General features: G+C 37.8%; 2 protein-coding genes and 1 long non-coding RNA gene across 5 annotated transcripts in view; 1 reads left to right on the forward strand and 2 right to left on the reverse strand.

Annotated features, from left to right (window-relative positions):
- chrnd (cholinergic receptor, nicotinic, delta (muscle)) overlaps nucleotides 1–25,432 on the forward strand; it is a 50,819-nt gene extending 25,387 nt beyond the window's left edge. Inside the window, exons 1-14 of one of the 3 annotated variants that reach the window (XM_067434639.1) lie at nucleotides 18,292–18,322; nucleotides 18,405–18,495; nucleotides 18,630–18,758; nucleotides 19,238–19,383; nucleotides 19,678–19,722; nucleotides 20,098–20,207; nucleotides 20,305–20,460; nucleotides 20,562–20,671; nucleotides 20,752–20,952; nucleotides 22,093–22,204; nucleotides 22,365–22,479; nucleotides 22,814–23,024; nucleotides 23,122–23,240; nucleotides 24,977–25,432. In XM_067434639.1, coding sequence (XP_067290740.1) covers nucleotides 18,701–18,758; nucleotides 19,238–19,383; nucleotides 19,678–19,722; nucleotides 20,098–20,207; nucleotides 20,305–20,460; nucleotides 20,562–20,671; nucleotides 20,752–20,952; nucleotides 22,093–22,204; nucleotides 22,365–22,479; nucleotides 22,814–23,024; nucleotides 23,122–23,240; nucleotides 24,977–25,159 — 1,566 coding nt within the window. In that variant the 5' untranslated portion in view covers nucleotides 18,292–18,322; nucleotides 18,405–18,495; nucleotides 18,630–18,700 and the 3' untranslated portion in view covers nucleotides 25,160–25,432. Of the gene's footprint in view, nucleotides 1–18,259; nucleotides 18,496–18,624; nucleotides 18,759–19,237; nucleotides 19,384–19,677; nucleotides 19,723–20,097; nucleotides 20,208–20,304; nucleotides 20,461–20,561; nucleotides 20,672–20,751; nucleotides 20,953–22,092; nucleotides 22,205–22,364; nucleotides 22,480–22,813; nucleotides 23,025–23,121; nucleotides 23,241–24,976 lie in introns of those variants that run through there. The other 2 variants (XM_067434637.1, XM_067434638.1) reach the window with 2 other exon arrangements.
- On the reverse strand, nucleotides 3,996–10,410 carry LOC137063388 (uncharacterized). Its single transcript, XR_010901378.1, has 4 exons — nucleotides 9,997–10,410; nucleotides 8,942–9,058; nucleotides 4,681–4,826; nucleotides 3,996–4,022 (listed from the first exon to the last, which is right to left on the reverse strand). It is a non-coding gene; the product is annotated as an uncharacterized lncRNA (long non-coding RNA).
- Nucleotides 14,871–16,981, reverse strand: camk2n2 (calcium/calmodulin-dependent protein kinase II inhibitor 2). Its single transcript, XM_067434796.1, has 2 exons — nucleotides 16,572–16,981; nucleotides 14,871–16,150 (listed from the first exon to the last, which is right to left on the reverse strand). The coding sequence occupies exons 1-2, from the start codon at nucleotides 16,738–16,740 to the stop codon at nucleotides 16,080–16,082; spliced, it is 240 nt and encodes a 79-aa protein (XP_067290897.1). The 5' UTR covers nucleotides 16,741–16,981; the 3' UTR covers nucleotides 14,871–16,079.
- Nucleotides 25,433–27,004: the final 1,572 nt, after the last annotated feature.

The following is a 27,004-nucleotide window of genomic DNA, read 5'->3' on the forward strand; positions in this document are numbered from 1 at the left end:
TATGCACAGTGGTGGCCACTAGTGGAATGAACTGTTAATAGTGATAAGGTATAGCTAAGAGTGGTCCAGACCAACCTTACGAAAGTATGACTTAATGAAGGTATTCTTAACTAAGTTCGTTTCGGGAAACACATATTAACGTTAAGGGATACCTTAAGGTATAACTTAAGAATGACGTAGAGTTAAGAACGTTTCGGGAAATGCAGCCCAGAACAATTATAATAATCTGGGTATTGCTTTCCTTTATTAGTGTTTAGTGATTTCTTTTAACACATCATCATGTCAACAAAATACAGAAAAATCAGTCGACCCAATTCAAATGCACTGATATTCACAAACCAATTTCAATGTATTGACTAAAACATGTCTAGTGTATTTTAAACTTGCTGATATTAAGTCCTTCTTTGAATGTGTTACAGCCTGTTTAATCGTGTAAAACATTAAGATAGGCATACAGGCTGTTTTGAGACTGTATAGTTTTTCTCTGTATGGACATTGCAGTAGTGATGTTATTTGTGTAGATCTTGAAAACCCTGTCTACTTGTCTCTGTACAGTAAAAATAGCTCTTAAATAATTTACTCTGACATTAAATTTCGACTGAGGTTGTGCTATCTTTTTTCCTTTAACAAGTGTTGCTCAAGGCATAATATGCAGATATTAGATCAATTGAGAAGCTTGGGAAGTAAACCCCTGGCCAGCTAGCATTAAATCTCTAATCTACCTTGCTCTTCTTTCTTTCTTTCTTTCTTTCTTTTGAAGGAGGGGGAATCCAGCCTCACGGCAGATTTTATGTAGGTCACACGCTCGTGACAGAAACAGACAGGAATTTCAGCAGGTGCCAAGACAATCTCTGACCCTCAGCTTATGGACCACTGCGGGGTGTGTTGATAAAAACGCTAAGTTACTGTTGATGCTAATTGAGGTTGATTCACCCCACCAAGTTTCTCTTCACATTTTCTGTTTGCTTACTGTTGCCATCTCACGATGAATAATGGTGGTCTGGTCTCTGTCTCTTTAGTCTCGTCTGATATTGCACATTAACCGGAAAGCATTTGCAGAATGCAAAATGCAAAGAAATACTGAATAATCGTATCACCTATGTTGCAGTGTTTCCAACTTAGCTCATATTTTATTTTAATAAATGTTATGAGTTTCATTGCATCCGACGGAAAATGAATCTGTTTCCCTGTCTGATGAAGTGAAATCTTCTCAGAGTTTCTCAGGGAAAAAGTTGAGTAAGGAGTCAGAAACTTTGGTAATTAGACTGTGCTTTCCTTCATGCGCACCTCTCCAGTGGGAAAAAAAGAGAGAGAATGAGATCACTGAAAAGTTGAGGTTATGAAGGAGGGAAAAAAGTAACAAATGATCTTAGTTTTACTTCTATTATCCTTCAGAGTATTTATGTTTATGTCTCTGGCAAGAAGAGGGCTGATCTCGGGATGTACAGGGTCCCTCTGGATTTTTTGAAATTAAACTCTCTTGAAACAGGTCATTCATTTAGTTATAATTTTTGTCATAAATATTTCCAAAACATTTTAAACTATGTATTGTGTCTTTTGAAAAATATTTATTATGGGCAGAACTGTTAGTTGTTGTCGTAATTTGGGTTATATATATATATATATATATATATATATATATATATATATATATATATATATATATATATATATATATATACAGTCTTGTTCAAAATAATAGCAGTACAATGTGACTAACCAGAATAATCAAGGTTTTTAGTATATTATTTATTGCTACGTGGCAAACAAGTTACCAGTAGGTTCAGTAGATTGTCAGAAAACAAACAAGACCCAGCATTCATGATATACACGCTCTTAAGGCTGTGCAATTGGGCAATTAGTTGAAAGGGGTGTGTTCAAAAAAATAGCAGTGTCTACCTTTGACTGTACAAACTCAAAACTATTTTGTACATTTTTTTTCTTCTGGGATTTAGCAATCCTGTGAATCACTAAACTAATATTTAGTTGTATGACCACAGTTTTTTAAAACTGCTTGACATCTGTGTGGCATGGAGTCAACCAACTTGTGGCACCTCTCAGCTGTTATTCCACTCCATGATTCTTTAACAGCATTCCACAATTCATTCACATTTCTTGGTTTTGCTTCAGAAACAGCATTTTTGATATCACCCTACAAGTTCTCAATTGGATTAAGGTCTGGAGATTGGGCTGGCCACTCCATAACATTAATTTTGTTGGTTTGGAACCAAGACTTTGCCCGTTTACTAGTGTCTTTTGGGTCATTGTCTTGTTGAAACAACCGTTTCAAGGGCATGTCCTCTTCAGCATAGGGCAACATGACCTCTTCAAGTATTTTAACATATGCAAACTGATCCATGATCCCTGGTATGCGATAAATAGGCCCAACACCATAGTAGGAGAAACATGCCCATATCATGATGCTTGCACCTCCATGCTTCACTGTCTTCACTGTGTACTGTGGCTTGAATTCAGAGTTTGGGGGTCGTCTCACAAACTGCCTGTGGCCCTTGGACCCAAAAAGAACAATTTTACTCTCATCAGTCCACAAAATGTTCCTCCATTTCTCCTTAGGCCAGTTGATGTGTTCCTTGGCAAATTGTAACCTCTTCTGCACATGCCTTTTTTTTAACAGAGGGACTTTGCGGGGGATTCTTGAAAATAGATTAGCTTCACACAGACGTCTTCTAACTGTCACAGTACTTACAGGTAACTCCAGACTGTCTTTGATCATCCTGGAGGTGATCATTGGCTGAGCCTTTGCCATTCTGGTTATTCTTCTATCCATTTTGATGGTTGTCTTCCGTTTTCTTCCACGTCTCTCTGGTTTTGCTCTCCATTTTAAGGCATTGGAGATCATTTTAGCTGAACAGCCTATAATTTTTTGCACCTCTTTATAGGTTTTCCCCTCTCTAATCAACTTTTTAATCAAAGTACGCTGTTCTTCTGAACAATGTCTTGAACGACCCATTTTCCTCAGCTTTCAAATGCATGTTCAACAAGTGTTGGCTTCATCCTTAAATAGGGGCCACCTGATTCACACCTGTTTCTTCACAAAATTGATGACCTCAGTGATTGAATGCCACACTGCTATTTTTTTGAACACACCCCTTTCAACTAATTCAACTAATTGCCCAATTGCACAGCCTTAAGAGCGTGCATATCATGAATGCTTGGTCTCATTTGTTTTCTGAGAATCTACTGAACCTACTGGTAACTTGTTTGCCACGTAGCAATAAAAAATATACTAAAAACCTTGATTATTTTGGTTAGTCACATCGTACTGCTATTATTTTGAACAAGACTGTATATATATATATATATATATATATATATATATATATATATATATATATATATATATATATATATATATATATATATATATATATATACATCCTCAGCTAAAGGATTATTAGGAACACCTGTTCAATTTCTCATTAATGCAATTATCTAATTAACCAATCACATAGCAGTTGCTTCAATGCATTTAGGGGTGTGGTCCTGGTCAAGACAATCTCCTGAACTCCAAACTGAATGTCAGAATGGGAAAGAAAGGTGATTTAAGCAATTTTGAGCGTGGCATGGTTGTTGGTGCCAGACGGGCCTTTCTGAGTATTTCACAATCTGCTCAGTTACTGGGATTTTCACACACAACCATTTCTATAGTGTACAAAGAGTGGTGTGAAAAGGGAAAAACATCCAGTATGCAGCAGTCCTGTGGGCGAAAATCCCTTGTTGATGCTAGAGGTCAGAGGAGAATGAGCCGACTGATTCAAGCTGATAGAAGCGCAACTTTGACTGAAATAACCACTCATTACAACTGAGGTATGCAGCAAAGTATTTGTGAAGCCACAACACGCACAACCTTGAGGCGGCTGGGCTACAACAGCAGAAGACCCCCACCGGGACCACTGATCTCCACTACAAATAGGAAAAAGAGGCTACAATTTGCACAAGCTCACCAAAATTGGACAGTTGAAGACTGGAAAAATGTTGCCTGGTCTGATGAGTCTTGATTTCTGTTTAGACATTCAGATGGTAGAGTCAGAATTTGGCATAAACAGAACGAGAACATGGATCCATCATGCCTTGTTACCACTGTGCAGGCTGGTGGTGGTGGTGTAATGGTGTGGGGGATGTTTTCTTGGCACACTTTAGGCCTCTCAGTGCCAATTGGGCATCATTTAAATGACACGGCCTACCTGAGCATTATTTCTGAACATGTCCATCCCTTTATGACCACCATGTGCCCATCCTCTGATGGCTACTTCCAGCAGGATAATGCACCATGTCACAAAGCTTGAATCATTTCAAACTGGTTTCTTGAACATGACAATGAGTTCACTGTACTAAAATGGCCCCCACGGTCACCAGATCTCAACCCAATAGAGCATCTTTAGGATGTGGTGGAACGGGAGCTTCGTGCCCTGGATGTGCATCTCACAAATCTCCATCAACTGCAAGATGCTATCAATATGGGCCAACATTTCTTAAGAATGCTTTCAGCACCTTGTTGAATCAATGCCACGTAGAATTAAGGCAGTCCTGAAGCCGAAAGGGGGTCAAACACAGTATTTTTTTTCAGTATTTTGTAACAATTGTCACTTTTTATAAATATTTTCATGGTTCAATACCTCACAGAAACACTCTATATCACTGAATGTTTGTTTCCCTCACCAGGTCATTTAATTGGCAGGAGATGTTTGTTGGCTCAGTGGAAGGACACATTGATTTATTACTGTAGCGTTTGTACTCTCTTGTACAGGAAAGCTCAGAGAGGCATCATTGGACAGGACATGGTCAAGTCCTCCATCTTGCCACTACTGAAAACACACGTCAATGATATCTGGGGCCGAATCAACATATGGCCCCACACCAACAGCTAAATGACCCAGATAATTCTGATAAACAGGAAGGTTAATGTTTCCCTTGAGCAAATGTTAATGCTGATCCAAGTTCTTCAACTAACTAAATTAGGTAATTGCATTGATATATTCACTTATACATGGGTTTTGGCTTATCAGGATCTTAATTTACCCATTTTTCATTGGCATTAACCCCCCTCCTCCCAACAAAAAATGTGCTTTGTCTCAACTTCTTTCCCCAGTTTCTGTAGTTGTGCTTTGTTTTAATAAGAGTCAGTCAGTAACTGGCTGCCAGCTCTTGTTCATTGATCCAGGCAAGCACATCTCCCAGCTGCCTTAAGAATCCAGGCTTGCTACATTGATTAGAGCAAGTGAGCCTTCAGCAAGCTGGCGGCTTCCTGAGGGAGCTTCACACATTCACACAGACACACACACACACAGTCTGTAATCTGCTTTTATGGGCTGTTTTCAAGTTATCCACAAGAGTGAATTTTAGAAACACAACGCAGGACACATGGCCCACATTTATGCGAGGACTCTAGTCTAATGCTTTACCAAAGTCATCTTAAATGTTCAATTATCTATCTATCCAACTGAACATTTTAAGAGAATACCACATAAGCTGACTAGGTGAGTAAATGATGACCGAATTTTGATTTGTGGACCAAGATGTGTTTTCACACCAACGCAAGCTTATATGTGCAAGAAAGGCAACTGTGTGCTCCAGATCTCGTGCTTTACATTGTCATCCAATTTTTATTTCAAAACCATTCAGACTATAAAGACAGGTAGAGAGAGAAAAGACACAGGACAGACATGTCCTGTCACCCACAAGGATCTACCCCACGCACCGAGAACAATCACATCCCTTGGGCCTGCAGAGGTGGCATGAGAGACAGACAGCTTGCCCTACTTTTCCTGAAGCCTCTGATCTACAGAAAACAAGATAGAGCCCACTTTAGCCCGAATCATATCCTGTTGAATACGGATTGGGCAGATAAATCAGTAGACATGCTTTCAGATCCCAAACAAGAGACAAGACTAATTTTGAAGCAGGATAGAGACGAACTTCAGCATTATGTTCACCTGCGCGAGGGGTGGGACATCCTGTCACTCATGACATCACAGAAACAGCAAACCAAAAGAATTCAACCAATTCCTAATGGACAAAATCCAAGTCCCGCCCTTAAAAATATGTTCTTGTTCAAGAAGCTGTAACATCAAATTAGGGAAGACAAGATTTTTGCAACTAAAAGAGATTTGCATTCTATTTATCAGGTTTTCACATTTGAAAATATGTATTTACCCCTTCTTTAAACTCATTGTAAATATTGGCTTAGCCTTTCTCAGCACTGAAAGTGTTTATGTAAGATTTAGACTGCCTTTTCAAGTCTTATCAGCACACTACTGCATGAAACTTACATAACAGGCAGCGTAGAGCCAGTGGATAACTGACTGTGTAGCTTTTATTGCCATTTGCTTCTCTCTACCACACTGGTTTGCTCAAAGGCCACATACTGTAAATTGAACCAGGAATACAAAAGAGCATGATGATCACTTCGGTCAACTTATTATCAGATTGTGAACAAAGCCCAGTTGAGGAGAGAGATTTCATCCTCTTGGCTGAATGAGAGAGCAGTCGTTTCACAGTCTTGTCATGGAGATGATCTGATAGCAATACAAAACAAACAAAGTGATATCCTCCGATATAATCCAAATGCATGAGTCCATTAGTAAAAATGCTTCTGTTTTTGCAGAATCTTAAATATTTCTTATTCATTATGCCTTATTCTATTATTATTATTATTATTATTATTATTATTATTATTATTATTATTATTATTATTTTCATTTTAATTAAAAAAACAGACACTCTTGAGGAATAGTAAAAAGATGAAAAAACACTGCTGCGAGAGATTCTGGCTTTTTTCCTCACAATTGCTTAGATGCGCCACTGTAAAATATAAACCTGTGTATGTGAGTTTACATCTCGCAATCCTACTATCCTGACTTTTTACCTCAAAACTGTGAATATAAACTCAAAATTGCAAGTTTACACCTCACAATCCTGACTTTCCCCTCAGAATTGTAAATATAAAATCGAAATTGCAAGTTTACACCTCACAATCCTGACTTTTTTCCTCAGAATTGCGAATTATAAACTTTAAATTGCAAGTCTACACCTCATAATCCTGACTTTTTCCCCTTAAAATTGCTAATATAAACTCGAAATTGCAAGTGTACATCTCACAAACCTGACTTTTTTCCTCAGAATTGCGAATATAAACTCAAAATTGCAAGTTTACGTCTCACAATCCTGATTTTTCCCCCCTCAAAACTGAATATAAACTTGAAATTGCTGCATATAAAAGTATGCAACATTTCAAAACATTTCACTGTAGAAAAGGAAATGTGCTTGAAGCTTCTCTGAGCTGGACTGGGAACGTGATTAAGCTAAATTACCTTTTATCTCTATTAATTCACATTTTTCTCTTCCTTCATTTTAAAATTTGTATCATTTAGATATTAAACTATGATGAATGGATGTTTTGGCGAGTAGAAAGAACCTCTCTTGGCGCACTCTTTTACTATTGAGTCTAGGAAAGGTTGTCATGACGATCACTTCAAGGATTGTCCCACCACTCACCCCTCTCTTTCGAAGAACATGGAGAAGCTACGGTGGCTGACACAGGACAGAGATATCCTCGTCTGAGACAGCAGAGAGTGACTAGCTCTCTTTAGAGCAGTTTGTCTTTTAAGGGCTACTGTAGAAACATGGCGGCACAAAAGGGTGACTTCACTGTACGGGGACTCGTGGTGCATGGAGGTAGAAATGGCTCATTCTAAGATAATAAAAACATTACGGTTCACCACTGAAAACATAGTTATGTATATTATATTGCATTTCTGTCAATAAATACTCATAAATACAACAGACTGCACCTTTAAATGAAATACCGTGAAATTGTATAAATGCATAACTCAAATGCATTTATATCATTTTAAATTGTACTATTTTGTTTTGCTTTCTAAATCCTGGTCAGAGATCCTCTAAAATTATGACATCATCAAATTAATTAATTTTATTAGTGTTAATTTCCCTAATAAATGTTACTGTCTAAAAAGGCTGAGTTAGTCTGAGTCGGCCTAATTATGTTTTATTAATGTAATAAAGTCATAAAGCAGTACTTTTTCTTGGTTTTGTTTCAGAGGTTTTCCTCATGACAACAAACTCGTTTTTATTCTATAAAATGCCCACATCTGTTAAAAACAGAAACACACTCCGACTCATGGTCAAGAGACACAGTGCCCCAATTTTGCTTGAATAGATTCCAGTAGCTGGTGTTTGAGGGAAGTCCCATGGTGAGCTAATGAAGAGTGAATTATGTCACAACTAAAAAGATCAAAAATATAATGTATACAGTACAAAACATAGTCTGTTGACTATGTGAGGTTTGAACTACAAATTTTGAATTAAATAAATTGCTGTTTGACCTTTCACCTGTATTTAGTAATATGTAATATGTATTAAGTAATATGTTTTTCACACCATAATGTCTTAAATGTGCTAGTTCATCCAAAAATGAAAATTATTCCATCATTTTCTCACCCACAAGCCCTCCTATGAATTTCTTCTTTCAGCCAAACACAATAAGATTTATATAAATAAATGGTAAATGGACTGCATTTATATAGCGCTTTTAACAGACCCTATGGCCATCCAAAGCGCTTTACATATTGCCTCACATTCACCCATTCATACACCGACGGCGATGTCAGCCATGTAAGGCGCCATCCAGCTCATCGGGAGCAGCTGGGGTTAGGTGTCTTGCTCAAGGACACCTCGACACTTGGTCAGGTGGAACCGGGGATTGAACCACCAACCTTCTGGTTTGTAGACAATCTACATGAACCACTGAGCCACTGCCGCCCCATAAATATCCTGGCTCTTTTAATTTTTTTAATAGAAGTGAATGGTACCTTATATACCTTATATTTTGAAGTTTCCCAGCAAAGTTGATCGTAGAGACCATTGGTAGCAATGGTTCTTACAGTGCTTTTGAGAAAATCACCTTGCTTGATGTTCCTGACCGCTACTGCTATCACCAGTCATCACATCATCTTCCAGTCGTCTTCCAGTCATCCTTCTTCTCAAAGTTTTTCTCTTGTGTGTGTTTGCGCCAACGTTTCTGTAAGACAAAGACTCAAAGTTAACAATACAAGTCTATCTCATCTGCTAACAATCTCAAGTATCATGACTTATTTTGTATGCTTTGTTTTTCAGCCATATCAGCAAATAAACCTAACTGTTTGAGTTTTAGCTCAGTTCTGGTCATTGCATCCAAGCCTGAGCATATATAATAAGTTCAGCAAATGTCCAGTTCTGAAATTAGAAGTAATTTAAGAGTCCTATGAGAGACAGAATGATTTACACATTTGTTTGACTGTGAAGTCGGCAGTCACTGTTCTGTTCATGTTTGTCCTGCTCTTGTTACGGTTATCAGAAGAGTACGATTTATTTTTAGCTTTGCAGGGAGAACAAATAAACAATAGACATCAGATACAGTTAACAACGGATGATTCAAGTCATGAGAAGAGAAGGGCTTCTCTTTACCAGTCTCTTTGTGAAGAATTAAGAAGAATCAGGTTTGTGTATGATTAAAGAAACCTTTGTTTGATTATACATTACTATTATCTATACATTATATATATACATATAGATAAGATAATATATTGTATGTGTAGATAACCCTTTCATGATGATGTGTGCAAAAAATGTATGAGCTATTCAAAAATTTACTTATAAAATGTTCCTGTTATTTCTGAGCTTTCATGTTGTCATTGTGTTAAGATGGCAGTACCAAGAAATAAGTGTGTGGTCACACGACCAAACTACCCAACAATGTTAGACCTGCCCAGAACTCATGTAGACATCGTAAATGTGTATTATAAATGAAGATTTGCTTCATAATAAATGTTGCTTTTAATACCACACTAAAATATGCTAGGAAAATGTAAGGCCAGGTGGGATTAAATGACCCTTCACAACAGACAATGCTACAATAAACTGAACTCTGTAAGAAAGCAACACATGGCAATTAGCTGTTCAATAAAATACTTTACTCACCTGTTGAGTAGGCTTATAAAAATGCCATATCGATCCATATGGTCCACCAGCTCAACCAGGTCCTGACCAGCTTGGACAACCAGCTTGAGCTGGTATTAGCTGGATTTTCCAGGTCTGCGTCGCTTTTACAACATACAACTTGCCATTTTCTAAAAGCCAATTGAATATATCGTTCTCGTTTTTCAGCAGACTCTTCAGTGTTTTTTATTTTATTTTTAGGTTCCCCGTAGTTTCGTGATTCATACTCACTCGTGATAACTAGGCCTATCCTACGACACTTCCAGACGCGCGAGTGATGCAGGGCCTATGCACGCAATTTCCCGCTATCCTAATCCTGCCAAAGCTAAGACGACCACTGCATGCACAGCATCCCATTATGGGTATTTCTATAGGATATTCCCATAAAAGGGATAATCCAAAGATTATATAAATGTGAATTCAAGAAACATCCATTTGAAGCTTCTTGTCATTGAAGGATAATGTATAATTCAACCCCCACTCCCTTCTTTTACAGTCTTCTCTCATCAGCATGTATTAGTCATGCCATTTATGAGTTGAAAATCTATTGCTCAAAAGTTTGTAATAATAGATATGAAATTGTGTGAGCACTCCTGCTGTGAGGTAGCTATAAAAACAAACAAATGCAAGTTAGGAATGTAGCCTTCCACATTTTAGTTTATAATATTTTAATTGAACCCAACACAAACCCACATCCTAATAAAATGGCTTACTTGCAATAACATAGGCCTATCCTAGCCTAATCTAAAATAATACTAATAAAAATAAAGATGTTGACTATTTATTATGTGATACACTTCAGTGTGAATAAATTATATATTTCTACATTCTGAAATATATGTAGCTAATACTGTCAAAACAATTAACACAATCAAAAATGTTCACCAGAACTGTTTAAGAACTGTATAAAATGATGATAAAAAATATTAAATGTTAAAATATAATCAATTTAATTTAAAATGACTAAATCAATAAATTAATACTACATGTAATTAAATAAATAATGAAATTAATTATAATAAAATATGTTTTAAAAATAAATGATAGTTAGTATTAAAATATATAAAGTAATTACACATAGGTGGCATTTGAAACACTAATTATTGATATTAAAATGTATTTTCATTAAAAAAATATCCTGTATGCTGTGTGTATGATAACACATTTATGGGTAATTACAACAACAACAACAAAGTATTCAAATGAATATTTATTTAACACTCAAGGTGTGTTGTGGTATCTGCTGCCAATATGTTAGCAGTAGATTGTGAGGTGGAGTCTCCATGGATCGGACTTGTTTGTTCAGCACATCCCACGGCTGCTCGATTGGATTGCGATCTGGGGAATTTGGAGACCAAGTCAACACCTGAAACTCGTTGTGCTCCTCAAACTGAACCATTTTTGCTTAGTGGCAGAAAGAGTCAGATAGTCAGCTATGAACTGCGGTGCACTGTGTATTCTGACACCTGTCTGTCAGAACCAGCATTAACTTCTTGAGCAATTTTAGCAGTAAGCTCATCTTTTTGATCGGACCACACTGGCCAGCCTTTGCTCCCCACGTGCATCAATGAGCCTTGGCTGCCCATAACCCTGTCTCCAGTTCACCACTGTTCCTTCTTTGGACCACTTTTGATAGATACTGACCACTGCAGACCGGGAACAGCCCACGAGAGCTGCAGTTTTGGAGATGCTCTGACGCAGTCGTCTAGCCATCACAGTTTGGCTCTTGTCAAACTCACTCAAATCCTTACGCTTGCCCACTGTTCCTGGTTGTAACTCATCAACTTTTGAGGACAAAAGGTTCACTTGCTGCCTGATATATTTCACCCATTAACAGGTGAAGAGATAATCAGTGTTATTCACTTCACCTTCACTCATAATGTTATGTCTGATCGATATATATATATATATTCATTTTTAGTACTATTTCAGTAATACTAACTTAATTACTTCCTTACAGTTTATTGTGTTTGCTAATTTAAATCTGAATGGCGCCCAACCCTGGTCACTAGGCAACTTGGTCAGTAAACGTTAATATAAGCATCAGAAAGAATACACATGACTGTACATGCAGTCTGACTCTAAGTGATGACTATGCTATGACAGTTTCATTAACTTCAAGAACAAGACCTGACTTTCCTTTCCTTCCGCTAGAATCTCTTTGTCCTTCCCTCTTCTTTGTCTTCCTGTCTCCTCTCATTTGACTTTCCTTACATTCGTTTGTATTTGTATTACCAGTTTTCACATACTCACCCTTTCTTCCATTTAAGAGCACTCCACATTTTCAATGATCTAAAATTCAAGCTCATATTCAAACACAGTGATATGTTTGTGTCTGTGAGGTGCGCCACATGCAGATCAGCAAAGCAGGGTTCCGCGTCCCCGCAGAGAAGGCTGGGTGCCCTGCCTGTGGAGAACGGCTGGTGGGGTGGCATCTTCTGTCGCGCTCCGATGCCTCTCCTCTGTATTTGTTGCAGAGAAACATCAAACGCTACACCGAGCCGCAGCAGAGCACAGCCTCTTCTGAGATCTGCATTAATAAACCAGAAATCATTCATTTTTAATCCTCTGCTGAAATGTAATTTGTGTCTATTTGAGAGCTTGATAAGAAATAGAGCTTGAGGGTTGTTTAGACTCTTCTGTGCTATTTGAGTCACAATCTCTAGGCCCATTACACACCTCCTATAAGGCACTGGTTTGGGTCATCACAAAAACTGATACAGCAAATACAACCTTTGAACTGAAATTGAACCTTCTTGGTTCAGGATTTGTAACACAGATGTAAGCACATTTTAACTGCTAACGGAATTATGCATAATATGCATGCATATGGAAATCATTGTTCAAAGAAATATATATTTTTTAAATATCTTTCTATTAATGCAATACAGTGAGTGACAACCAAATGTGGTCTCCCAGTGGCTTACGTCATTGGCTGTGTAGTGTTCATTTACACCAAAACAAAAGATGCATGCCGTCATTTCTGAAAACATTATTTTCATCTTATATTTCATAATGAACTAAGACAAGCTCAGTGCCGACTCATTTCCCGTCAGTTCTTTTTCATGAATTAGAACGTGTGCCAAATAATTGTGGGTGACTGAAGGTTGCGAAGGATACACTTAATGCTTCCTTCAAAATGAGGTGAAAAGAAGGCTGCCTTCCAAGGATCCTTCAAATCAAGACGCTCTTTGACGGAGCTTGATGATGTGGCAGCCGAGATGTACAGCCTCACTAGGACTAGGGTTATTGCTCAAAACGATACTTTTAAAACATTAACGGTGCCTAAACAGTGCCTGAACCCATACTTAATCAAAACCTTACCCTTATGTATATTGCAAAGTGATTTTGCCCCAGAGAAACTGCACCAGTACATTACCTCAAACCACTAAATACTGCTTTATCTGACTTATCAGGGTTAATGCTAATAAATAACTTTTCTAATTAATCCGCATCAATCTACATGAGCAATCACTGCTGGCTGCCATGTTCGTTGACTTTCCATGTTGTTGTTCCGACTTGCATTCACGTGAATTTCCTCAGTTGAGAATTTTTTTTCTGATTATTCTGACACCATATGAATTCAGTATAATTTACCAGGCAATCACGTGTGGTGGTGATGCTTCTTACGTCCGTTTCGGAGTGGCATCGGATTCATTCCCTTGTTCTGATTCGGTCTGGTACATGCCAGGTGCCACGGTTTCAGTACACAACCCTAACTAGGATGCAGCCTTCTGACTGAGAAGCACACTTTTTGTGTTCTTGTGGTCTTACACTTAAATCCACAATGCCATAGTGTGTCCATTGTCATTTTATGTTTCAGAAGGGTGCACGCAAACGCTTCCTTTGTGGCCAGGTATCCACTGGCACTGAAGCAATCTCCACAGCAGACTTCTACTGGACAGTCAAAGCGGCATTACATTACAAATGTATGGAAGATCCATGGGCTTAGGGTTCCATTTGGGACAGGACCCAAATGTGTGGCATTTCCACGGACAACGCACAGCGAATGTCTGGAACAGGGGTGTCCAAACCCTGTCCTGCACTGCCACTGTCCATAGAGTTTAGCTCTAACTTGCAATAACACAAGTAAGACTTTGATTATAATAAAGGTCTTACTTGTGTTATGGCAAGTTGGAGCTACCCTTATGTATATTGCAAAGTGATTTTGTCCCAGAGTTGCTACTGTCTGCACCAGTACATTACCTCAAACCACTAAATACTGATTTACCTGACTTATCAGGGTTATTGCTAATAAATAACTATTCTGATAAATCCACATCAATCTACATGAATCAACCTTACGTTCCGACTTGCATTCTGAGTTTCTCATTTGGGGAATTACAGCTATAGCTGTGTGTTTAACTGGGGTTGGTGCTGAACTCTGCAGAACAGTGGCCCGCCTCAAGGAACATGATTGGAAACCCCTGCGATTGACCAATTCGGAACAGGTATTCCAGAAGCGGATAATATTTCATGTATTTTATCTGGAATTTTTACTAAGAGGTGCGTTGGCTTTTTGGCATTGGGTATTTAGATGCCTGGCTTAAAATCCTGAAGGTTTGCATGTGCCAAAGTGTGGTTGGCAGACTGGGTGAGCTATAAAGTTTGTTTGCTGATTTGTTCTCATGCTGTCAGCTTGGCTGAAGGGCCAACACTCTAATTTATGACAACAGCTAAAATCATCCTATTCAGTTGCTCATTCCATTCTTATTCCTTCTTTAAAACCCTTAGATAGATTGCCCATATTATATCCAAATGAAATGATAGCCTATGATATTTATGGAGCTATATTTTCATGTTGTTTAGTGATTTAAATAAGTTTTATGTAAAAATGAAACCTCATGATGAATGAATCCTCTGAATTGATTTATTGATACATTTGTAGAATGTTTAAACATTTTTGTACAGTTTTTTGCTTCATAAATGTATAAGCTTGAAAAATAATCATACTTCATGCACAATAAACCATACATTGAACATTATGAATACAAAACAAATAAATAATCAACAGAAATGTAAAAAAAAAATGATGTAATTACTTAAATTATATTCCTAATCATTTCATTATCAACAAAGGCATATGATCACTTATTGCAACGAAAAGCGTGTTAATGCTGATGTGCGAAACCCCTTCCCCAAAATAACATTCAGTCTGTCCTTTTATGATTATGTTTTATGCCTCTTTATCTACACATACCCTGTCTGTGTTGATGGACTATTAAGAATTGAACAATAATACTGTAACAAATATTCAGATATAAAAAATACAAATACTGATTTCGGTAAAAACAAGCGTGCCTGGGTTTAAAAGAGGTGGAAACTCCCGCAATGGCACAAGAGAAAAGTTCATGCAAAGAGAACCGCATATATTAATCTATACACAATGCCAAAAAAAAAAAAAAAAAAAACAGTCATAGAAAAGACGCAATAAATCAAACAAGAAGTTAAACTCCTTCTCATGTCCTTCCATTGCTGTCATTCTTCAGCTCTTCCTTGCTGGCGTTGAGTGGCTTTGTTCGCTATAAAATTTATTCTGGCCGTTTGATCAGTCAGGGATTGAAAATGGAATGGGTGCAGATGTGGCGGAAGTGAATAGATGTAATCAATCTTCCCTCGATTACATACATCATCCCATTTCCATGCAAGATATAGCTTATTTCTCTGGAAAGACAGTCAAGTTGTGCGTGGGGTGCTGAACTGGACAGCTCCCTTGAATGAGCAGCTCAAAGTATGATAGATAGAATAGCCTTTAAAAGAGGGGCTTCTGTTTGCTGATGTCACGATGAAATCTCACACCCAGACCCACTGCTTCTACGAGACAAGGGGTTAAATGACCAGAAATCTTGGGCAGCTTTCTTCACAGCAGCAGTTCGGGATGGGTTTCAGTTGGAGAATTGCCAGCATCTTCAAATCTCACTATTTTAACCCACTGTCCAGAGTGGCTCTTCCTCCTGTACTCGTACGCTGAACCATCATCTTCACCCCTCGTTCACATGCACAGGCGACAAGTGCTTCAAACCGGTGATTAAAAGAAAAGGTTGACGAGGTATAATCGTTCAGGTTTACACGCCGGGAGTTGACTTGTCTGTCATCCCTTTGAGAACGTCATCTATTCGGTCATCTTCAATGACCACTGTGGAGAGAGGACACAGATGCGTATTAGAGATTTTAAATATTAAGCACGAAGACAAGAAATTGGTCATATTTGTATTTGTCAGCAAGAAAAAGTACTATTGAGAGCTATTTTGGACATGCATGAACACTATAAAAGAAATCCACCATTTTAATGGAAAAAGAATGCTATAGAAACAAAACACTTATTAGGCTACCTCAATATTCCCTGAGTATGTTGCATTGATTAACTTTCTTAAAAATCGTATTTTTCTTCATATTTCATTATTTATATAAATATTGTACTTTTTTGTATCATGTGTTGACCTGCTTTTATCTTGTGTTTGTGTGTATTGTGCTCTATCTGTATGTTATGTTTATTCACATCGTTATAGGTAAGACCAATTATATGTTATAGTGGTTCTCAGTAGATTAATACTTACCATGTTTTGCCCTTCCAATCTGCCCGAGTTTTGGTGGTCTTTTGGACTGTGATGTTCCGAAGAACGAGTTCGTGTCTTGCAATCGACAGCTGAAGGAGATCTGACTGACTTCACTGTCCGCCCCGTAGCCGTTCATCTTCCCCTCGTTGTATGGCAGCACTTCGGACATGGCTCAAGTTCTCAGCTAATGTCGTAGGAAAATAACGAATGTTAGTTGGGGGTAGTTATCAATAAAGACTTTTCAGGCTACTTTCCCCCCCTTCAGTGTCGAAAAATAAAAGTCCAGCAAGACCCTGGAATAACTGTCTGCAGGTCCAGTCGGGCTGCTCTCCTGGCCGAACCGTCGGATGTACCTGGAGAGAGGAGCGCTGCGTCCGCCTGCTGGTGAGCTCTTGTGAGAAATAGAGGGAGATCCCGCGACCATAAAGGAAACCCAGGCGGAAAAGTGAAGTCATCCATCCGGGTTTGAAGGGGGAGGGCTGCAGGGATAAATAAATAAAGATATGCGCGTGTGAAAAAGCATAATATCTTACGGGTTACGTTTATTTTAGAATTTTTTTGGATACTAGAAAGCAATGAAATGAACATTTCTTAGTTTCAGCATTTATTCCAGTAGCTATTGTACTACTCACCATGTTTATTATGTTTAGTAGCCTATGTTATTATTATTTGTCAATATATTAATTTGCTATAGGCCTACATTCCAATAGTTTTTAGTAACCTGTGGTAACCAAATTTAGGTGGATCGGATGCCGGTGTTATGTCTCCCCAAACTGTCAGTTAATGTTTATCCTAATGATATGATATTCATTTTACGAATGATATTCATTTTAAATATGCAGAGCTTACTATATAATCCGTACAAATACATTATAGTGCTATTACGATAAACAATAAAACCCAATTTGTCACTACACTGGATTTAGCCTACCTCATAGGCCAATTATGACAAAATTAATGTAGTGTTTTTAGTAAAGGGAACTTTTTAGGCTATTGTTCAAAAAAATCTGTTCTTTATGTATCCTTGCAAAGCAAACAAGCAGAGGCTACATTATGTGTTTTACTTGGAGATACGAGGTATAAGCTCTTTTCAATACTTTAAACATTTGCAAAACCTATAGACAGTCATAATGGGGGAAACAGTAGTAATGATTTATGAAACAAGGATAAAATGACACAATATGGAAATACAAGCTTCTGCCTGACAACAACAATATTATAAAGTTTATTAACTTAAGAAGTTATTGCATTGCAGAATTCTTGCATTAGGGTAGGCTAATATATAGCCATTATAATACATAGCCATTTTTAAGATTACCTATATAGTAAAACTTGCAAATTCCAGCATTCTTAGTAATTTACTAGTAAAATAATACATGTATAACTGTGACAATGCCATCGATAGCAGCTTAATTTATGTATCAGAATTTCAGAATCACATTACATAAGTACATTTCTTAAATGCACAACTTAAGACGTCACTGACCAAAAATATTCTGCCAAAGGCAATTAGAAAAATGCATTTCATGGTTGAATATGTACAAATCTGCTGCCCATTCTGCATGTGCTCTGTGGTCTCCTAATTAAAACCCTTCAGTTATCTTTTGTCTCCCTCTGCTGGACATTTCAAAAACATCCTAGAATTTGTACAGTATCAAAGCAACGTGCTGCATGAAACCAATGTTAAAGTATCGATGTCATGACAGCTAGCACTGATCCAACAGCGCTGACTTTTGCCTTAAAGACTCATGGTCTGTTCATTCAACGCATTCTGTTTCATTGACAGGTGGCCTGCTGTAGGATCACCACTGGAATGTTGTGTTCCATTTTTAGATCGGGCCATGTGGACAAAAGTAGAAAGCAAAGCAGTTGGCGTCTCACAGTTGATGAAGAGTGGTTTGGGTCGACTCCTTGGTTTATACAAGTAAGAGTGTTTGGAATTGGACATATATGTTTCTTGACTACTTTGCTCACTTAGTCTGGGCTCTTGAATATTGTTCGTGTGCGTGTGCTTTTTTCCTCTGTGTACTGATTCCACACCTGTCTGTGTCAGTCAAGGGAAAGCTGTACAGAAGAGCCCTGGACGGGTACAGCAATAAGAGTAAAAATAACTCGTTGAACGGCATGCCATGATGAGAAGCATTCTTCATCTGTTGACAGTGTCTTTGTTTTTCTTCTTTTTCCAAGGTAGGAGAAGCTAAATTAAAATTTAACTTAACATTTAAAATGTGGGTTTTATGACTCTCCATCTGTCAGCTGTTGTAATGTGGTGTTTATATAGTAAAACAACTATACTAAATAGTAAGTTCTATGACTGTTTTTAACATTCAAACTCTAGAAATTACAGCTTTATTTACACCCACTGGTTTTATATTCATATTGTGTTTGGATACAGGGGAATTGCATTGCACTTTAACTGTGAACTAAGGAGTTAATGCATTATATAAAAGATTATCATTGTTATATTTTTATGATGTTAATGTGACATATTAAACCACCACAAGTTAGTACTACGTCCATATAGCTATTTTCTCCGTACGAATTTGGTAGGCTACCCAAATACCTGATAGGTGAAGGTATGTTTGTTAACATTATTTAACTATTAAAGCTCAATATGAGAGAACACATTTTATCAATCAAGAAATTATATTTAACTTGTTTTGCAGAATGTTGGGGACGGAACGAAGAGGAGCGACTCATCAACTACCTTTTCAAGGAACGTGGTTACAACAAAGAACTTCGGCCGGTCAAAACTAAAGATGAAACCGTAGATATTTACCTGGCGCTGACACTTTCTAATCTTATTTCCTTGGTGAGTGCATAATATTGCCAATATGAGAATGCATTTTTCAATCAGTTTATTTTTTTTTGATGCAACAGGCAAAATAATGCATTATTTTATACATTTACACATTAATGTTTGAGTTAATTTTTTAAAAAGTACTGCACTTTTACTTTGTTTAAGCTACTGAATTAAAATTCTCATGTGTGGAAAGTGACATATGTAATTAGTTACTTTTTTATAGAGTAATGCAATAATGTAACAACAATGTGTATAGTTTGATACTGTACAAGTCTGTTAAACAAAGATGTTTTTCCATGACAGAAAGAAGTTGATGAGACATTACTAACAAATGTGTGGATGGAGCATGTAAGTACATTATTTTGATTGCTCGATGCAACACACACACACGCACACACACACACACACGTTTGTTTTTGTGACATATGGGCGTGCACAAACCATATTTTCTATCCCCCAACACTGCCCCTACCCCTACCCATCACCGGAAACATTCTGCATTTTTACTTTCTAAAAAAACTCATCCTGTATGATTTATAAGCATTTTGAAAAGTGGGGACATGGCCAATGTGTCCTCATATGTCACAAAACATGCCCCCCCCCCCCACACACACACTTTATATATATTGTCTTTTTATATTATTTCTTATATTATATATTTTAATATTCACATTTAATATATGTGTGTTCACCAACATTTTATTTGTTTTTTGTTTTTTTAAGGGCTGGACTGATTATAGACTTGAGTGGAATGAATTAGAATTTGATAACATTTCTGTATTGCGTCTGCCGCCAAGTATGGTGTGGTTACCGGAGATCGTCCTTGAAAACAAGTACAATATCTTTGTTCACCATGTTTTATTTCTTAGTATTTATTTCTTTTATGAAAGAAGTTGCATCAATTTTTGATTAAATGGTTCTTTTAAATAGCAATGACGCACAGTTCCAGGTGGCCTATTACTGCAACGTGTTGATCTATCCAAGTGGATACGTGTACTGGTTACCTCCAGCTATATTTCGGAGCTCCTGCTCTATTAACGTCAACTACTTTCCTTTTGATTGGCAGAACTGCTCTCTGAAGTTCAGGTGTGTTTTTTAGTAGGCATATGTCTATACATTAACTACTCTATGAGTATGAATTCTACTTGCATTGTATAGTCTTATAACACCCATTTTGTCTCTTTTAGCTCATTAACTTACAACGCCAAAGAGATTAGCTTACATCTGAAAGAAGAGAATGAGGATGAAAAGTACTACAAGGTGGAATGGATCGTTATTGATCCTGAGGGATTCACAGGTGAGCTCTGTAATGAGGATTTTCTCTTTTTCTTACATTTCATCTAAATACAAGATCTCTCTCTGTCTTCTTTCTTGCAGAAAATGGCGAGTGGGAAATTGTTCATAAGCCTGCCAGGAGAAACATTTATAAAAACATCCCAATGGAAAGCAACAAGCACCAGGATATCACCTTTTACCTTATCATTAGACGCAAACCGCTGTTCTACATTGTGAACATAATAATTCCCTGCGTGCTCATCTCTTTCTTGGCCTCGCTCGTCTACTACCTGCCAGCAGACAGTAAGTGATCCTGCTGTTTACTGCATTTTAAACATAGACAGTAAAAGAAATGGACAAAGCGTTCCCATAGACTTCAACGACAGAAAGTGAGGTCAATTAGATGCACTCACTTCCTGATGGCTGAGCGTACAGCGCAGCCTCCGACTGAGCTTGACGACGTAGATGTGACGTGAGCAGCCTGTCTGACAGCTGTAGGTCTTCTAGTAGTTGTGGAAGTGAAATCTGAATCACGTCGTTTAAATGTTTTGTCCCGTTGCTTTTGGCTCACTATGGGCTTCTCCCCATTCTTCTCCCTTGACTTTATCAGACTTTATGTCTCCACGTCCCCCCGACTGCCTCATAGACAGTAAAAGAATGCTTCTGAGCGTGTCCTCAGGTCTATACGGTAATTTCTCAACTGTGCGACAGAGTCGCGTTGTTTATGACGCAATCGTTAGCCTATTTTTACAAAAACAGCTTCTACGGTGCGATAGTGTAAGATACAAGGTAATGGAGCCTTTTATGCGGAGTCTTTAAACGGCTCTGATGTAAAGTTATTCACTGTCAAAGTGACTCAAAAATGAATGGGAGTCAATGGGATGCTAACAGCAGGTGATGGCTTGGTTAGCAATGGCCTCCCCTATGGGTGGAACGCTTTCCGAGTGCTAGATTACCCTCTTGATTTTAAAGTTTTTTTTTTTTTTAATGTTGTTTTTTTTCCCTCTTTGGATGAATGACCGAATAAACTAATAAACTAAACTAATAAACTTGTCACAATATGAGAGAAAACAACAGAGAATATTGAAATAAACAGGCAATGCTTTTACGTTAAAGTACCCCATTGTGTTTTTTCAAATATTAACTTTCATGAAGTTTGTAATATAATTTTAAGGTCAAATAAAGCTGTCTCCTAAAAATGTATGATTCTGAACTACCTGAAACAAGTCATCAGCAATTCCAGTCTCACCTCCTATTAATACCTACACCGTCCAGGCATAACATTATTACCACCTTCCTTAATATTGCGTTAGTCCCCTTTTGCTGCTAAAACGTCCCAGACAAAACAGCATAATTGGGGCACTTTAACATGTTAACATTGGAATAAATATATAACACATATGTCACAAAACGGCATGCCATAACATATTATTTTTGTTTCAGGTGGTGAGAAGATGACGTTATCCATCTCTGTGCTGCTGGCTCAGTCTGTGTTTCTGCTGCTGATTTCACAGCGTCTGCCTGAGACGTCTATGGCGGTTCCCTTAATCGTCAAGTATGCCAATATCAAATATATAACATCAGAATGTTTCAGTATCACTATGCTATGACACTATTAAGTATTGATTTTAAATACATAATGCATAAAAGTATCTTTTTTTTTAAGGAAGAAAGAAGTTAAATATTAGTACAAATGATTGTTTTTGCTCTGGCAGGTATCTGATGTTTATCATGGTACTGGTCACTGTGGTGGTGTTGAATTGCGTCATTGTGCTGAACCTGCATTTTCGGACCCCTAGCACCCATGTCATGACAGAATGGACCAGAGAGGTCAGGCCTTCACTTGTCTGTCTTTTTTTTGTGTGACTCTAACAAGAAAATCTCAAACACGATTGGTACAAACTTTGACTGTTGTGCCCATCATCTTGCTGAAAATGTTGCTTTTTTTATTGATGGTGTGTAATGGTAGCATATGCATAGAGATGCACTGAAAATGATTTACATGTTATGTCCAATATTAAAATTATATTCTATTTTGTCTAAATAAATAATAAATAAAACACTAAAAAGTCAAATCAATCACTGCATCACATAACAGCCATTGGATCTGTTTTGAGCTGGTTTTAGATTATTTATGAACTTCTCATCTTCTTGTCTGCTACAGTTCTTTTTAGAGCGTCTGCCTCGCCTTCTGTACATGTCCCGCCCGTCCGATGACAAACCCAGCCTGGAGGGAGCGCTGCCGCGGCGCTCCAGCTCACTGGGATACATCGCCCAGGCCGAGGAGTACTACAGCGTTAAATCACGCAGCGAACTGATGTTTGAGAAGCAGTCAGAGAGGCATGGCATGGCTGCTCGCCCCACTCCCAAAGCCAGTCAGTCTCACATGACCAGAAGGACACTTTAAACTCATATTATGATCTTATTTCAAGTATTATCAGTTTAATGCCACTAAAGGTAAATTCTTCACAGCCTACACATCCAGTAATGACTCCGATGTGTCGGAACAGCTGTACAACGAGATGAAGCCAGCTGTGGAAGGAGCCAATTACATCGTTAAGCACATGCATGACAAAAATGACTATAATGAGGTGAGAAGACAATTACATCCAGTAAACACTTTGCAGGAAATGATGTCCAGTTTTTAACCCTGTATAGCCTGACGTATTAAACTGACTTTTAAACCTTTAGACAAAATATGTAAAAACATTTTTACAATGTTTTATGTGTATTTGATACCGTTTCTTTGTGCACTAAGAATTCCTGGAGCATTTTGTTTTTTATTTGGAAGTTTGAACCTTTTCGTTTTGCTTTACTTTAAAGAATGAAACCAGATTTATTTAGCCTGACAAGCCAGACCCACATCAAGATGTTTGGTCTGGAAACTCACTATTGACAGGGCTCAATCTGAGGGGTGGGATAAACGGTTGTCTTTCAAACTCCCTCTGCACGCGATAGGATAGCGCTACACCAACCAGAGCAACGAAGGTGAAACAGAGCTCGCTGACTGATTAAACATTCGCCGTATCCGGTCGGCTAAACTACGAACACATCTTCCCTTTTTAAGAATGACTTCAGTACCGTTCTTTGTTCTTTTCTCAGAGAAAAGCTTAACTCCAAGTCTTCCAGAGTCGCGGTCAATGCTGATTCGAAAGACCACCGCCGTTCGCCAGTTTCTGTGTTTACTAGAAGCACGCAAACGCAACACGGCCGTCGTCATTATGGCCCCGCCCGCCGACTCTATACACGACGTGATTGGCCTGTCCAGATTGTGAGGAATACAGCTCAGAAGGTTATTAAGAGTTCCAAGACTAAACTTGCAGGCAGATTAAATTTGCTGCCACTAGGGTGCGTCTAGATTTCTAGGCTAAGGTTTATTACTACTTCATTATGAATTATATAAGTACAATGAAATTATAAATTATGATATTTTCATAATTATGCAGTAGGCTGCATATAGGTCCTAATGCATATACACATTAGACTCCAATCTAAATATATATGAGTAATAATATAGTACACAGTTAAATTATTAATTTAATACATTCCATTTAAGTAAACAATTAATTTAATTAAATGCACAACAAAAATGATTGTAACCAGATGCTTCTAAAAACATTTATGATCAACACATCAATACATTTTCCATTACTTTAACGGATCCATTTTTTAAATTAATTTTTTTTTTTTTAAATGTAAGATTAATATAATTTAATTTTAAACGTGCACAATATAGTATTTTTTGCAGTAAAATATCTAAAAACCACTAGGCCAGTGTTATATATTTTGTTCAGTTGAGTTCTTACAATATCCCAAATGTTTCCAACTATTTGTAAATATTGAGAAAATTGCAATTTTAACAGTGTGTATCTAATATAATAAACAGAACTGCGTTACCTCATACTCATGACAGGAAAAGCAGAAATGGCGCTGGCGACTGTGTCCCATCATAATAAAAGTCCCGCTGCTCGCGAGCTGTGTGTTGTGGAACAATCGCTCCAGCGGCCTTGCTCAGCTCCACAACACTCTTTCCTGCTCTGCTTCATACTACAGTAACGTTAATAAACGCATCCATGAACATGATTTCTTCCCGATTCTTTTCCACCAGCGGTGAGCTGAAGACCACATGTCCCAAGATTCTGAGCTCAAACTTGGCATCATCTAACTATGCCTTTGTTTTGATAGGCGCCCTCTAGTGGATGGAAAAGTTACATAGTGCAGATTTAAATGACTTTTCTACATCCAATTTGATTATACAGCTAATTATATATATATATTCCCTACAAGCTAAACTTACAATCATAACCATTAACCATTTATTCTTCAGGAAAAGGACAACTGGAGTGGGATTGCCAGGACAGTGGACCGACTCTGCTTCTTTGTGGTCACTCCAGTTATGACGATAGGAACCATCTTTATCTTCATGATGGCAAACTACAACCAGCCACCAGCGCTGCCCTTCCAGGGAGACTCCTTCACTTATACAGAAGAAAACAAGCGCTATTTATGACCTCTCTACACTACTGCTGCTAGGTTATGAATAATAGCTTAAGCACTCTGAGAAATATCATAAAAGCTATTCTGAGAGCAGTACAAAGCATGAATATAAATGACCCTCCTTATAGTCTTTTTATGCAGGCTTGATAACATTATGTATATTGTTTAATAAGTGTGCTGAATGAACCTCTTCTGCTATGAGAAGAGGGAGTAAAAAATAATATTGTTTGCCTTTTCCTCCTGGGTGTATTTTTTGTTTCATTGGGTAAATAATAATAAAAAAAAATCCCGCAGCCATATTTGTGATGTTGTTATTGCAGAAAAATCTCACAGGGACATGTTCAGAACAGAAAGTACCTAATCCATGGAGAGGATCCTGGACACGCAATGAAAGCAGAACTTACTATTTTAAATTATAAATAGAGTTATAAATGGCACAGCTCACAAACCAGCTTGAAAGTGCATCTCTGTTATGTGAATATATAAATAAATCATAAATACTGCACTGCAATGCTTCACCACTAGGGTTTAGTATAGGCCTCAAAATCTGTCCATCAACTTTCCCCTTCATAATTAACGCTGTTACGTTATTGAAGATATTATACATGTACATGAAGATATATACGTGCTTGAGATATTATACAGCTCCACAGGGAAAGGAGAAGGAGAGAAGTGACTGGAGTGAAAAATATAGAGGTTTGATATTATGAAAAGTGTAATAGCCCGTAGCTGATTGATTCAACCTTTAGGTCTAAATCACATCCTGTTATTAAAGTACAATAATCTTCTTTGGAGGTGGAAACAGGAAACATGCATAGAGGCTCGAAATAGGGAAGACTAGATAATGTGTGCAAACCGAACCATGCAAAAGTCGCTATCATATTGCAATGGTTTGCGTCTTGTTGCCAGGGCGTTTCCACCATACTCTGGGTGTTTTTTGTGTTGCTATATGGTAGATAAGGTGCGCAGTTGAAATTTAGCCTATTTATCTTTGCACCATTAAAATGAGAAACACTTTATGTTTTACTACCAAATCATATTTTCTCGTGATTTCAGGGCACAAGATTTCCTGAACGTAATGCATGATGGGATACGCATAGCAGGCTTGGCAAAAGTGCGCATCGAGGGTTCCTTCTGGATTCTAAATTGACAAACGGCACACCCTACGATTTCATGGACATAACTCACGCACCCGGCAGCCATTGTTCAATAAGTCCACAAGTGAATATGAAGTGTGCCATTTGGGACAGGGCCTTTGAAAGGGCGCTGTACTTTGGCATTTTTAGGACACGGGACAGTCTTGCACACTTACTTCCTGTCGCGTGCATGCGCTCTCAAGCGGGGGTATTTGGACAGGACAAATGTCCCTTTAAGACAAGTAATTTTACTTTGCAGCCATATTTAAAATGTCTCTTGTGCATGCAATCATCGAATCATGACAAAAATGGCACACTGTCTAAAGGAACCGGAGCTTCTAACTGCAGCTGCAATGATGCAATGTTTTTATAAATCGGCTCTTTTCTTTAGAAGGTGGAACTTATTCCGCCATATTGCGTGTTGCACTTTCTCCCTTTAATTTAATACGAGTGCATTGCTTTTCTGTATATAAAGTCTTTGCTTCACAAGAGCGTAAACAAACCATAGTTGTAACCTAATGATAATTCCAGTAGGCTACTCACCAGGTTGCTAAAGTGCCTCCTTTATCGTTCATAAGCAATTATCTTTTTTCACTCTGTCGTGGTAATCCCTCAAGAAAACATCATAAAGACAGGAGTATTGTTGCCACAGCTCCACAAGCCTTTCCTCCATTGTATAATTCCACCAATACAATCATTTGAAAGCTGTGTGCAGAAGAGCT

Source organism: Pseudorasbora parva, chromosome 24 (genome assembly GCF_024679245.1).
Source record: "Pseudorasbora parva isolate DD20220531a chromosome 24, ASM2467924v1, whole genome shotgun sequence".
Lineage (NCBI taxonomy): Eukaryota > Metazoa > Chordata > Actinopteri > Cypriniformes > Gobionidae > Pseudorasbora > Pseudorasbora parva.